General features: G+C 28.5%; 4 protein-coding genes and 1 pseudogene across 5 annotated transcripts; 4 read left to right on the top strand and 1 right to left on the bottom strand.

The window, feature by feature from the left end:
- Nucleotides 1–806: 806 nt before the first annotated feature.
- On the top strand, nt 807–3,713 carry MKS88_000929 (DEAD box ATP-dependent RNA helicase; the record flags this gene model as incomplete). Its single annotated transcript, XM_067219574.1, has 1 exon — nt 807–3,713. One exon carries the CDS (start codon nt 807–809, stop codon nt 3,711–3,713), a length of 2,907 nt encoding a protein of 968 aa, XP_067075295.1.
- Nucleotides 3,714–3,804: 91 nt separating this feature from the next.
- Nucleotides 3,805–4,752, top strand: MKS88_000928 (DEAD box ATP-dependent RNA helicase; the record flags this gene model as incomplete). Its single annotated transcript, XM_067219573.1, has 1 exon — nt 3,805–4,752. One exon carries the CDS (start codon nt 3,805–3,807, stop codon nt 4,750–4,752), a length of 948 nt encoding a protein of 315 aa, XP_067075294.1.
- Nucleotides 4,753–5,927: 1,175 nt separating this feature from the next.
- On the bottom strand, nt 5,928–8,431 carry MKS88_000927 (annotated as a pseudogene). The gene is made up of 2 exons: nt 7,971–8,431; nt 5,931–7,773 (listed from the first exon to the last, which is right to left on the bottom strand). Coding segments are annotated over exons 1-2 (2,304 nt in total).
- A 1,296-nt stretch (nt 8,432–9,727) lies between these two features.
- Nucleotides 9,728–11,596, top strand: MKS88_000926 (PP-loop family protein; the record flags this gene model as incomplete). Its single annotated transcript, XM_067219571.1, has 1 exon — nt 9,728–11,596. The coding sequence occupies one exon, from the start codon at nt 9,728–9,730 to the stop codon at nt 11,594–11,596; it is 1,869 nt and encodes a 622-aa protein (XP_067075293.1).
- Nucleotides 11,597–11,643: 47 nt separating this feature from the next.
- Nucleotides 11,644–14,302, top strand: MKS88_000925 (PP-loop family protein; the record flags this gene model as incomplete). The annotated part of the gene is made up of 2 exons (XM_067219570.1): nt 11,644–12,547; nt 13,716–14,302. 2 exons carry the CDS (start codon nt 11,644–11,646, stop codon nt 14,300–14,302), a joined length of 1,491 nt encoding a protein of 496 aa, XP_067075292.1.
- Nucleotides 14,303–15,168: the final 866 nt, after the last annotated feature.

The following is a 15,168-nucleotide window of genomic DNA, read 5'->3' as shown; positions in this document are numbered from 1 at the left end:
TATATATATATATATATATATAATATAAAAAAATATTATAAAATTTTATTTTTACAAATTCTATAAAACTTCATTTTTTTTTTATTTGTAAGCAAAAAAAAAAAAAATTTTAAATCGACGTAGTACTTTATTACTTTTCAAAAATTATAAAAAAATGGAACAGTAGGGCGCGTAGTTTGAAATTGAAACTAAAGCTAAAAGGAACTGAAACAAAAATATTTTTTCTTTTTTTCACTTTTTTTCTTTTTTTCATTTTTTTTCTTTTTTTCATTTTTTTTCTTTTTTTTTTTTTTTGCCTTTTTCGCTATTTTTGTGAGATTATTGGGAGGCTCATCAAAAATGAAAAATGTTTAATACATCGAAATTCAAGGACCTCCTTCGCTTCCGGGATCATCTGTCACCATTGCACTAAAGTACATGTAGATAAGTATACGCAGCTTTAACTATTATAAAATAAAAATAGTAATAATAATAACATTAAGCTAACTTTAACTGCGCGTATTTTTTTATTTATCATTAAAAATAAACATGACGTGGTCAGAAATATGTGCGTTTATTAGTTGCCTTCTCTTGTCCTTTGGGATATAAATTAAGCAGCACAGTTTGCGAGGTTTTGTTTTGCTGTACTTCATTTTGTTTTACGTTATTCTATTCTTTTTATATTTTTTTTTATATTTTTTTTTTTTTTTTTTTGCCCCTTAAATGGGTAAACACTTCACATTCGTGTTTTCCCCTTCCATGCAATTCACATGACTGAAAGTGCTCGTATAAAAAAAAAAAAAAAAAAAAAAAAAAAAACTCAATAAATGGTGTCAGTGGAAAATGTAAAAAATTTAGTAAAACTTTGTCGAATTTTCCAAAATGTTAAAATTTCACTGAGCGTAGAAAGTGGTAGGAGCAGCTGTTTTTTTAGGACTGTTGCTACTGATGTGGCTGCTACTGCGGTTACTGTAGGTACTCCGATGTCTGGTTCTATCACCGCTGCTATAACCGCTGCGGCAGGCACTACTACCCCTATCACGAACAATGTCAAGGAGAAAGAGTCGAAGAGCGAAGCCGAGGAAAACTATTTAGCAGAGTTTGTTAATGGGGGAAAAAAAATAATATATGACAATATGAACGATTTAAATGCATTATGCTTAACAAAATTGAAAAAACTCAAAGCGGATGTACATATACTAACGTCATCGAACAGGGAATACGTGCCATACTATTTTTATGACTTCTTCCTCGCACACTATTCTTTTCAAAGTAATTATAATAATTGCTTAGATAAAATTGAAGCGTTAAAAAAAATGAATGATAGTATAGGAAATAATGAAATGAAAGCGGAACAGATAATAGGTAATAATTTTTTTTTTTGTTCATCTGAAGATAACACATTCATCATTAAAAATAGAAAATTAATAATTTATGATAAAAAAGAGGAAAAAACGCACATATATTGTAATAGGGAAGCTGTTCAAAAAGGAATTTTCATTCACAACAACTATGATAAATACGCGCCAGACGCATTATGCACCACTACAGATAAATGTAGTACACATTACGATAAAGCAGTTTTGCATTATAATGAGGTAAACCATATGAACATTGATTCATTTATTAAGTTAAGTCTAGAAAAAAATTTTCGCATGAAATATGTTACTACTGTTCAATATTGTTTATTCCCATTTTTTTTAAAGAATTTTGATGTCCTAGTTCATTCATTTAAAGGTACTGGAAAAACGCTAGCTTATTGTATACCACTTTTACATAAAATAATAGTCCAAATAAATAATTTGAAAAGAAATTGTACAATAATAAAAGAAAATTATGTTCTTGCGCTTGTTGTTTGTCCAAATATAATTTTAGTTGAACAAACTTATGCAATTATTAAAAAATTAATTATGTACCATCCATGTAATATCATATGTCATTATATACATGGAAGAAAATATATGAACATGCAAGACGAAATTAATGAATTAAAAAAAAAAAAGCCACATGTAATTGTAACAACACCTGTATCTTTTATAAATCATATCAAGTTTTCAACAAATTTTTCAAGAATGTTTTTTTTATGTGATACATTAATTATTGATGAAGCTTATTTTCTTTTAAATCCAAACTATCTTAAAAATATTTTAATTATAAAAAACGTTTTACCTAAAGGACATCAGACAATTTTATTAACATGTCTTGTTAATAATTTTTTAAAGCATTTAGCATATAGATTTTTACGATTAAATTATGTGCATTTAAATTTTGTTGACAATTGTATTTATGACAGCAATATTTTTCATGCAGCTGCTCTCATGAACATAATCAATTTTAATTCAAATGAAAAATTAAACTACATTAATTATATTAGTAAAAATAAAAACAGCCGCCTTTTCCAGTTGCACCACGAGCTTAATGCTAAGTTGATAACTATGTATAGACATAACATATTGAACTGCGACGATTTGGGAAAACTCTGGCATTGCAAAGACGCTACGACATTTTATCAAAACGTCAACGCGTTTAACTCGTATATAGTGAACAGCTCTGTAGGCAGTTCATCTGATAAGCAACTGGACTTTCAAAATGATTTTTTGGCGGGGCACAAAAGCGGTAATAAGAGCATTAGCATCAATAGCAGCCGTAGCGGCAACATCAGTAACAGCAGCTGTAGTACCAAGGTTGATATTGGGCAAGGTGAACAAATCAAAGAGCATTTAGGGAATGACGCACCTGATGGAAAGGGAAAAAACAGTAACACCGAACACAGTGTAAATGAGAAAAATAATTTAAACTTGTGCGATAAAAGAAACGAACTGATGGATGAAAATAACAGTAAAATAAATACTAAAAGAAAAATAAAAAGACGGACGGAAGAGATTACGGAAGAGATTACGGAAGAATTCATATATAGAGGTACTCAAAATGATGAAAAAATAAAAAAATTAAAATTAAATAATAGTGATTATAATAATTACACAGTTTATAGTAAGAACTGTGTGAAATATGAAGAAAATAAAGGGAAAAATATACCTACGCACATATTTTTAAAACAAGAATATTTAATATACGAATCGGACAAACTTGCTTTAATATTATTCAATATAATTTGTAAAGAGCTTTTATCAAATGATAATATAAATATTGTTATTTTTATGCCAACAGTTAAAATGGTACAATTTTTTTATGTCATTTTTAAGCATTATATATTTAAGGGGTACATATTTTTACTTTATTTAAAATTGAATAATTCGTTAAAAAAAAAAAATTTATTTTTTATATCCCATTATTATGATAAGGAAAATGTAAATTTTTCTGTTTCTTCTGATCCTTTTGTTTCCATTGATCATGTCTTACCTAATTCGTCAATCGAAAATTCCAAAAAGGAAGTAAACGATTTAGGTAAAGGAAAAGATGCATTTTGTTACTTTAGCGAGGAGATTTATGCTAATTGTAGCAAAAGCAGTGAACAAAGTGAAATTCAATCGGACTGTTTAAATGAACAAAATGAATATAAACTTCAGGATGAAGAAGAATTTTGTTATGAAAAAGGAGGAGAAAACAATACAATATATCAAAAAGAATATGAACAATTGAAAGATATGTTAATTTCCTGCCTACACAGCAAATTGAGCTTGGATAAAAAAATATATACATTGAATAATTTTAACAATTCAGAAAAAAAAAAAAAAAATTTTATTTTCTACCTCTATGGTATGCCAAGGAATTGAAATAGATAATGTAGACTTAGTAATACAGATAGGTGTGTGTGCAAGTATTGATGAATATATTTTAAGGACAAACATTGCTACAACAAAAGCTATGCAAGGAAGAAGCTTATTATTATTAAACGAATTAGAGGGACATTATTTATTTATTTTGTATAAAAATAATATTATTATTAGTAGCATAAGTAAGAATTATTTAAATTATATATATAAGGAGAACAATTTGTTATATACTTTGTTGAAGTATAAAAGACGCAATAAAAATGTGAGTGAGAATAGCTTACAAAAGAGCAATTATATAACAAATAATTTAATAAAGGTTAAGAAAGAAGACAATAATTATGATTACAATTTGGAGGGGGAACAAATTAAATTATGTAATGAAGAACTACAAAATTATGGTGATAATATAGACAAAGGGGAAACGTTCAATTTTTTTTATAATTCTCAGATAAGACATGTTGAATGGCATAAACATAATCATTTATTATGTTCATGTGAATTGATGTACAGATCATTACTAGGTTTTTATTGTGAAAAAAACGAAAATTTTAAATTTGAAAAATGGCAAGTACCAAGTTTAATTAAAAATATCATTTATTCTTTTGGCTATTTTGAAAATTTTTATATAACAAAATCCATGGCTGCGAGACTTCAAGTTCTGAATGCGCCTGACGTGTACATAAAATTTCATGCAAAATCCAAGAGTGTGTTAATGTCTGCACTGCCGTCTTACAAAGGGTACAAGTCCAGAATTAACGAATTAAACCACAAATGTTATGCGGGAGGAAGTTCTACGAGAAGTTCAATGAGCAGATCAATGAGCAATTCGTCAAATAACGTAATATATAATGGAAAGGAGTCCACGTCTACCGAATCCTACAATGGAAGCGGCATTTCTTTGGGGCATACTCGAGTAAATCGAACTATTTTAGAAGAAAATTCAAGAATGATGGACGAATATACAAAGGGAGAAAAATGCAAAAAAACATTTATAAAAAAATGTCCTTTATATTTTCCAATTCAGAAATATTTATTATAACATTTTGCAGAGATTTAATCCTTTTACCGTTGTTTTGACCAGCTTTTTCCTTTCGTTCATCTGTCCGTTATTTATTTGCGTTTCATTGTTTTATTATTTTATTATCTCTTTATTTTATTTTTTAGTTATTTTAGTATTTCTTTATTTTATTATCTCTTTATTTTATTTTTTTTTTTTTATTTCATTTTATTTTATTTTACTTCATATCATTTCATATCATTTCATTTTTTTTTTTTTTTTTTTTTTTTTGTTCGGAAAAAAATTATTAGCTAGTTACGTTAAATAATTTATCATGCTCAAATGAATAATTCATTTTATCCTTTTTAAATTATTAATCACCACTGAGCCAGTTTTTGTAAACAGTGTTTATATATATTTCCTTAAGGGCTTGAACATACGTATACACACATATTAAGCTGTATCGAAAGTTCTAATATGCATATTAAAAAGAAGGAAAATACCACATAATAGATATAAAAATGAAAAAAGTGAGTACGTGAATATTTTTTCTATTCGTTTGTTAGTTGTGTTAAAATGGACATTTTGTTTTCCTTCTTTTTGTTCTGTTTTGCTTTATTATGTTTTCTTCTGATATGTCTTATGTGGGTAAATTTTTTTTTTTTTTTTAAATTCGTTACCACAGCAACTTTAAAGCAGTATATATCGGCAATAACAAATAGGGTCAAATGTACAAGATGAGGGGTTAAGGAAAAGTAATACGTAAAAACACGTTGGAGAAACAAACGAAAAAAAATAAAAATAAAACAAAAATAAAAATAAAAATAAAAATAAAACGATAAAAATATAAATATATATTAAAATAAAAATAAAACAAAAACAAAAATAAAACAAAAATAAAACAAAAACAAAAATAAAACAAAAATAAAAATAAAAATAAAACGATAAAAATATAAATATATATTAAAATAAAAAAAAAATAATCGACCTAAACAAAACAAAGCGAAACAGAACGAAACGTAAACGAAGGGGGTAAAATTTGAAAAAATTTGAAAAGATCAACACACACTATACTGTCAAAATGGACAAACAAAAAACAAAAAAAATGGAAGGAAAAACATTGAAAAAGGGAAAACGTTACACACAAGCACACATCCCCACACATGAAAAAAAAAAAAGGAACACTGTAGCATTACGTAATTATACTTAGTACATAATCACATCACTAAGTTATTGTTTCTCCTAAGTGTGTTAATAATAAACCTGGACACACACAAAACTTCGCGCCTGTTCTTACAGGCATAAATAACAACATTCCCCGAACTAAACAATAAAACAGTCCTAACAGAATTTTGGTTATTTCCTTTGTAATTATAAATGGAATTATTTTTAACCAAGTTTTCTAAATTGGCTTGTTCAATTAATTTATTTATAAGATTTTGATCTATTTTTATATATATAATGTTATTAATATCAGTTAGTATATTTTTAAATTCGTTATATTTATAAAATTTCATTATATCAAAATATTTTAATTTAATTTTAAATACACACACAAATTGTTTAATATAAAAATAATTCATATCAAAAATGATATCATCTCGAATAATATATTTCCATTTATGATAGGTGTCAAATTTATATATATGCTTTTTGTTAAACACCTTTTTATTATTATTTTGAAAAAATAACTGTTTTGCGCGAGAGGGACTCTCCTCACTCAAATTTATTTTTTGTACTTTCATGGAGTATACATTTTTATCATATACATGTATATTCTTTTTTTTTGAATGTTTTGATATATAATTTGTGCTATTAGATGGGGTTATTATTATGTCATCGATATTATGCTCACAATTTTGATGAAAATTAGACTCATTTGATGGGGTATCTTTACAGCTTTTTACGTCTTTTTTTTTTTGGCTTATCTCATTTGAAAAAGCATTGTTAAGATTGTCAAGATTGTTAGGACTGACGCACATACCATAATTGTAATAATTTAATCGTTCATTTTCACTTGAATATGAGAACAGATCGTTCCGATTTGAGTCTTTATTTAACGGCTCGTCGTACTTTTTTAAAAATTTTAACGGAAATTTTTTATTGGGGCTTTTTTTGGCATTTTTTGCAATTCCTGCACTGTTCATATTTTTGCAATTTTTGCAATTTTTGATAATTTTATAATTTTTACCATTTTTACCATTTTTACCATTTTTACCATTTTTACCATATTTACCATTTTTACCATATTTACCACTTTTACCATTTTTACCATTTTTACAATTTTCATCATTTTCATCATTTTCATCATTTTCATCATTTTCATCGTTTTCATCATTTTCATCATTTTCATCGTTTTCAACGTTTTCATCATTTTCATCAGTTCTTATAACAACACCAAAAATATTGCATGTATTTGTGTTTGTGCGATTATTATTATCCTTCAACAATTTTATGCTTTTTTCTTCGTCTTCATCGTCTTTTTCTTCCACCTCATTTTCTTCTTTTCGTGGTGGTGGTCCTTTCACGCAAAATTCGCTCTCATAATTTTTTAATTTCGACTTAACTTCTTCAATAACATTTTCGCAAAAAATAATTGCTTCTTTCGCGTTCATGCTGTTTGTTACAGACGAATTAATTGCTCTTAGGTCGTCCGTACTCAAACCAGCGCTCAGCTGTGAATCATCATCCGTGAAATTGCTGATCATTGGGGTGTTTTCTCCCTGCTCTTCCATGTCTTCCACTTCTTCCACGTCTTCCATTTCTTCCATTTCTTCCACTTCTTCCATTTCTTCCACTTCTTTTTCTCCCGCATCATCCCTCTTTTCCAAATTTGCCTTTTCTCCCAATATGTGCTCACTACATCCTTGACCACAATCTCGAAAATACCTTAATTCAGCATTCGCGTTTTTAGCGATGGGCAATACATTGCAGGCGATATTTACCTGACCATGTGCATGTTCATCTCTTAAACATTCATCATTTAAGACAGGTGTAAAATCATAACAGATAGGGGAGTCATTTCGTCTAGAGTCCACCCTCCTATGTAGATCTTCACCAAATCTAGGATAAGAATTGTCAATATGGGTACGGTTAATCTTACCATTTAAATACATCCAGAATGTTTTATATTTCAATTTTTTAACTACTTTTATTAATATTAATAACATTTTCCTCAATGTAAGTGCACCATGTATATGTATCGACCCATTTTTATGAATAAAACAAACAACATATGGATTTTGAAAAAATATTTTTACCACATTTTTTCGAATTTTATAATTATGAAAATAAATGAAAAATAAATTTTTTTTTTTTTTCTTTTTTTTTTTTTTTCTACATCATTTTTATCTTCATCTTCATTTTCACCTTCATCTTCACCATCCCCTTTAAAAAAAGACTCTTCAATATTTGCATTAAAACCTGTATCATCATATATTATTTCGGTATTTTTAAAAGACCTTGCGATTAAAATTAAATCATATATGGAAAATTTACATCTTAGGTTCATTGAAACCCATATGTTCTTTATGTATATATTCAAATGAAACACATCATCGTATATTAAATTATCATTAGCTTTTAAAAATTTCTTTAATTTTTCCTTTCCTTTTTCGTGCATACATTTTATCATGTCACAATGAATAAAACTGTTACCGCTGTTCTGGTCGAAAAACAGTTCGCCTCTTTTATCCCTTTTATTATTCCATCCGTGCTGCATTTTCGCACTTTCACCTGTTCACCCTTCTATACTAATGTAATTAACTAGGCTTGTTGTAACAGTGAGGTATTTACAGTACACATGTACATTTCTTTTGTAGAAATACCTTCCTCTTTGGGGTTAACCCAAACACATACTCCTCCCCCCAAAAAAAAAAAAAAAAATAAAAAATAAAAAAATCTCTTCGTTATAGGCTTTTTTTATTCTTCATCCGCTGGTTAAGCATAATTTGTAATTTTGCATTTTTCCCCCGAGAAAAGAAACTTAAACTTTTGCTTTTTACGGGAGTACGAACTTGTTTCATATTCAAAAAGGGGTCAGCAAAGGAGTTACATATGCACCAACATATATGTATATATGCGTATGTATGTTCATACGCTTGTAACGTAATACAGTACGAACGGTATACTATTTACATGTACAATATGGCACAATATATATCCTGTACAAATTTGTGCAAAAAAAAAAAAAAAAAAAAAAAAAAAAATAAATAAATTCTTCAACTTTTGCTTAAATGAAGAAAACATAAAAAATGTACTCAGAACAAAATGGTGGGAGACGATGTTTCGTTTTAGGGAGTTCATTACCCTTTGCAAATTTTTATATTTTTTTAGGTAATCTTTTTAATATATATTTTCCTTTTTTTTTTGTTTTTCGAAAAAATAAAATTGTGTCAAGGACGTGGAAATATGTACACATATATATATATATATATATATATATATATATATCGCGCTGTAGGTATGCTGTATGCATATATGTATGTATTCTTGGCAAAGAGTATAAGTAGCCTTCTCTCTAAAACTTCAATTCAGTTGAGGGAAAGCCCAAGCCGAAATACGTAGAACATTCAACACTTTGTGCATATTTAGGTTTATTTTGAGCCGAGTAATTTGTGCATTTGTGTCCTTTTAATAATGTATTAATTTATTAGTGTATTAATATATTAGTGTATTAAATATCAGCGTATTAATATATCGGCGTATTAATATATCGGCGTATTAATATATTAGTGTATTAAATATCAGCGTATTAATATATTAGTGTATTAAATATCAGCGTATTAATATATCAGCGTATTAACACATTAGTGTATAAATTTATTGATGTATTAATTTAGTAGTGATTTTTTTTTTTTTTTTTTTTACCTTTTTGTAAATCCTTTAAGCAAAAAATACTCCTTCCATTTGTTTCTCTGATAATGAAAAACGTGGAAGGCTATGAGGATATTATGTAGCAATATCGACTACAAAAGAAAGAGAAAAAAAGATGCAAAATGTTATTATGAAATAATTAATGCATCTCGTTTTACTTTTATACATCTTATATATTATTTGTCATGAGTACTTAACAAAATGTATATATTTAAAAAATGCACCAAAAATAGACTTAAACTTTTTAAGAGTACATTTTGATAGCATAAAAAGAAAACGACTTAATAAGAATGTTAATTTAAAAATAGAGAAACAGATTAACGATATTGTGTTGGGACAAATAGATGAAAGGGGAAAAAGAAAAACGCTGTTAACCAAACATGAATGCACAGGAAAGGAAGACGATGATGATAGTGAAAGGGGGGAAAGGAGGGATATACGAAGAAAACTTTTTCTGAAAAATATTTGCTCATTAATAAATGATGAAAATGACGAAAAGACGAAGGAGCTAGAGGAATTGAAAATAAACTACAGCAGTTTGATAAGTCCAAGGATTAGCAGTGTTAGCAGTGTTGGCAGTGTTGGCAATGTTGGCAATGTTGGCAGTGTTGGTAGTGTTGACAATGTTGGCAGCACAGATGACGGTTCTGCGTTTGCTACCCCGCGCAAGGACTTAATACAGGGAATAAACGTAGAAAACCAAGAAGAGATACAACTCGTGGAAGCCTACTGGTTGTGCACACTGAGGAACAAATATTTTTTTTCATTTTTAAAAAATAAAAAAAATTTACTATTCAGTGTAAGTGCAGGTGTAGATTCACTGTGTCTTCTTTATTCCTTCCTTTTTGTTATTTACAAAATTATAATAACGTATGCACACAAAGATAGCGACAGTTATACATCTTTAATGAACAGAATAAACAGTGCATATACCTACACTCATGTAGATATTAGCAAATTAATTTACAGAAATAAATCTGAGCATGTTCATTTTTTTGCCTCCATTTTAAAAAACATTACTGTTCTTTATTGCAATCATAAGACAAGAGATGAATGCAAGACAGAAAGGAAATTTTTAAAAAATATTTGCAAGATTTACAATTTGAAATTTAGAACGAAAATATTAACAAGTAGTAGTTTGAGGAAGATGAGGAAGAAAAATGAAAGTCAGGGCGTTAATAAAAATATGAACAATTTTTTACTGTTAGCAAGGACCTGGCGAAGGAATTCGTATGTGGAGCTAACCAGGCAGATATGCAAAGAGGAGAAGAGTGGTTCGGATGATGAAGCGGTAGAAGTGGCAAAAGAGATGGTTAAATCTGTAGAAGGGATGGCTGGTCAAGTGGTGGGTGACCGAGTGAGGGGAAGGATTTTCCAAATGGTGAATGCCCTCCCCTGTACATTGGGCATAAGGCACAACTATACGTACAAAAAGTACACGTCAGCTATAGACACATACATAAGGATTAGTTGTAAGAAAAATATTATGAACATATTGTTAAGAAGCCAAAGTATGAATGAGAAGAATTTTCATTCCTTAGACAGTACTATTTGGAATGTTTTGAAAAAAATTAAATCTCTAGTATTTATAGGTCATCATAAAAATGATAGCAATGAAACTGTGTTGTTTCAATTTTTTAGAGGAATATTTATTAAAAATATAAGGGGTATAACATACCTAACATATTTTAAAAACTGTTTCTTATACAGACCTTTTGTTAAATTAAATAAAATAAGCCTTTTTAACTACATGAGATCTATAAATAAAAGTTGGATGTTCGATCGATCAAATGAAAAGATTCATATTTCAAGAAATTTTCTTAGACATGTTGTAATACCGAACATATCTTTCGTATTAAAGGATAAAGGGGGTGTGAAAAGTAGATTAGACACCTTTTCACCAAGCGTTGATGGTAGTACGCCTACTTTTTCATCTCTTTATATGAACAACGATACGATATTATCTGCGTCTGATCAAAGATATAGTGAAGAGAAAAAAAAAAAAAAATGAACATAAATGGAGATCATAACGTGAATAACGTGAATTGCACGAGCAGCATGAATAGCTCGAGCAGCATGAATAGTTCGAGCAGCATGAATAGCTCGAGCAGCATGAATAACAACGTAAATGTATCTGACAAAAATTCCGAAATGAGAGGGTGCCATGTGTACATGTACCCCTCTTTAGATAAGCGAATAAAAAATTTGGTATCTCAAGCAAAGAATTTAGAAGAACATGTGCATTATCATAATAACATATTTAATGCATACCTAAAAAATAAATATTACGATTCTGTAAGTAGAAGTACTACTGGAGATAATATCTTTATTAATGAGTATACAAAAATGCAGAATAGTTTGTATGACTCCTTCTTTTTAGAAAAAACAAGAAACGATTTAATTACAATCAATAAAATCATGTATCAAAATAATGTTTATTTAAAAATTTTTAACTTTCTTGAGTTTTTACTTTTACCTTCAAAATTTATTCAAATGGAAATACTATATAATATCGTAAAAAAGTATGCAAGTGGCTCTTTTAGTTATAGGCACATTGAACGGGTTTACAATACGCTGTTTTTATTTGTACGCCAGAATTATTTATATGGGCATGCTCAAATGTGTAAAGATGGTGTCAATATGAATAACGAATATAAGTTAAAACAAAACGAGCATTTCGCAAAGAAGAGCAATAGTGAGGATATGCAAACTGTGATATACGCAACTCCACAGCAGACGCAATTGAATCGAAAGAATGACATGAAGCAGAAATTCATAACTATAGATCTAAACGCCCGAAATAAAATTCTCGTTAATAATAATTTTTTCCGGATTATTAACATTCCCAGTAAAGAGAAGGAAGATGTAGAGGGAAACATGGAAAAAAAAAATGTACCACATGAAATTAGACAGAAAAGTTCCATTATATATATTCATGATAACATATCAGCAACGATTACCCGTATATATAGAAAAGATATTATTAATGCAAAGGCAGAGATACAAAAAAAAAAAAAAAAAAAAAAAAAAAACATACCTACTTATTCATTCGAAAGAGAAAAAAAAAAAAGAAAGAGAAGTTTCACATACATATTCGCTATTTAAAAAAAGAGGATTACGTTTATTATGAAAAAAAAAATATTAAGGCCACAAAATTTTTAACAAATCGTAGCATACCTTACATATATAAATATTGTTTACCAGTCGTCCATATTTCTAATTTTAAAACAAAAAATAATATACTTTTTTTCTTTCTATTTCATGAAATAAAAAATGAAAATTTTTCTTTGAGACAAGTAATTCAAAAGGAAAGCATTAAAAAATATTTCGTCTATAGCATTCGATTTCAGATGGCCCCCCTCTAACCATCTACTGTCCATTCGTCATATATCCATACCAATTATGACGCAATAATATCGTATTTATATTGATTCATCGTTTGTTTCTCTATTATTCTTACATACAAATGAGCGTCTTCCTTTTGCTTTCTCTTAAATCTTTCCACTTATTCTACTACATTTCGCTCCATTAAACGCTTCTTACTAATTTGAAACATCCCTTTTTTTTTTTTTTTTTTTTTTTTTAAAAAAAAAAAATATTACAAGTGCCATTCGTTTTTGTATTTTTTTACCTTTATTTGAATATTATTCTGTTCGTTTTTTTATCCGAAAGTTTGTTAATAAAGTCAATTTAATTTTATCACTGCGGGAAGGCAGCTTAAGCGTAACACTTTGCCTGGGCAGGGCGATAAGCGTTTTTACATATATGTACATGAATAAGTACATGCATATGTACATGCATATGTATATGCATATGTTAATGTATACGTGTATATATATGTGTACTTTTTTTTTTTTTTTTTTTTTTTTTGTATTTCTTCTTCCTCTTTCCACATTTTGAAAAAACGTAATGCTAGTGCATATATATATGTACTTATACATATAACATGTAACAATTATAACAAATGACTCTCATTCCTCTTGGTGAATGTTCGATCATCGCGCAATTGATTAGAATGCTCACAATAAGCATACTCTGAAGTTAGTACGTTAAAGCTGTTCATCTTTTTTCCCGTCCCTTCTATTTTCCCTTCTTTTATTTATCGCTCGAAATGTTTGTGCCGAGTGAAGGCAAAAAAGAGGAGGATTCAATAAACGAGCCGTTGGAAATAAACATTAACAACATTGCAAATAAATTGGCGAATATATTATATATAACTAACGTTTCAATGAGAGAAAATTTTGAATTAAGAAATAATTTACCATATGCCAAATTTATAAATGATATGAAATCCTACTGTGTAAATTTAATACAGTCAATTAATAATTTAAGTAGTACTTTTTATAATTTATCGTGCTTACCTGTTCATACGATACCTCGAAATCCATATAACAATGTCCAGGATGTGAATACAATCACTAACAATATTAGTGTAGATGATTCTGTGGACAAAATAAAAGAAAATAAAAATTTACTTTCAACCTTTCACGCGAAATATAAAAAAAGTGAAGATTTTAAGAACATTGTTAAACGAATTGAAATTTTCAATGATCATGTTTTTTCAGCTTTAAATAATCTTGAACACATTAAAATTCCAGGAAAATATGAACAGGCAATAATTTTTGGAAATGTACTCTCGGAACGTTTAAAAAATAAACAAAAAGATTATGAGCACTTGGAATTGTACATTGCTAAAATAAATTATGGTCTCTTTTAGCGCTGCGCAAAAGGGGGAGGCACTCATGTAAGAGTGGGTATTTGTAACAAGTATATACAAGCTGTGCTCTTCCGTTTTGAAGTAAGAAGTAAACATACGCTTATGAAAGTAGTGGAGTGGAGTAGTGTGCAAGAGGAGCTTATTCAGGTATTACGTAGGTATTAAATAGGTAGGCATGTAAATGGTTAGACGCACAGTGGAGGGACAAATGAGCAGTTCAAAAGGCAGTGTTTTTATCCTTTTTTTGTATTCGTGAACATATGTGTACACGAATACCTATACATGTAAATATGTACATATATATATATATATATATATATATATATATATATATATACGTACGTGCGAGTGTGAACACGTTATTATAAACCTTTTAAAAGCTGGACAGCTTCCCATTGTGTTTATTATTTTTTTGGTGTATATTTTTTTTTAAAAAAAAAAAAAAAAAAAAAAATCTATCAACATTTATGTCATACTTTTATATAACAGTTTTTGCATCATTTTAATACGAACGTAGTGATAAGTATACTCGATGAATGGATTTATTTAGAGTTGTTGAATTTTTCGTTATTAAACGTGTTACATAAATTCTAACAAGGAACAAATTTATTCCTATGATGTTTCGTTTCAAATAATTCTGTTTTTTGGGAGACATTCCTTTATCTCTAGCATAATGGAAAAATGCTCCGATTTTCTTATAGCGGAGCAATTAGTGTAAAAGTGTCCTCTCGTGTATGGGTATATATGTCCGCGTGTGTGTGTATATGCATGCACGTATGTTTAGGTATATGCACGTATGTTTAGGTATATGCACGTATGTTTAGGTATATGCCCGTATGTATAGGCATATGCCCGTATGTATAGGC

This window comes from Plasmodium brasilianum, chromosome 3, assembly GCF_023973825.1.
Source record: "Plasmodium brasilianum strain Bolivian I chromosome 3, whole genome shotgun sequence".
Taxonomy (NCBI): Eukaryota; Apicomplexa; class Aconoidasida; order Haemosporida; family Plasmodiidae; genus Plasmodium; species Plasmodium brasilianum.
The sequence above is the reverse complement of the archived record's forward strand: the minus strand, read 5'-3'. Positions and strand labels throughout refer to the sequence as shown.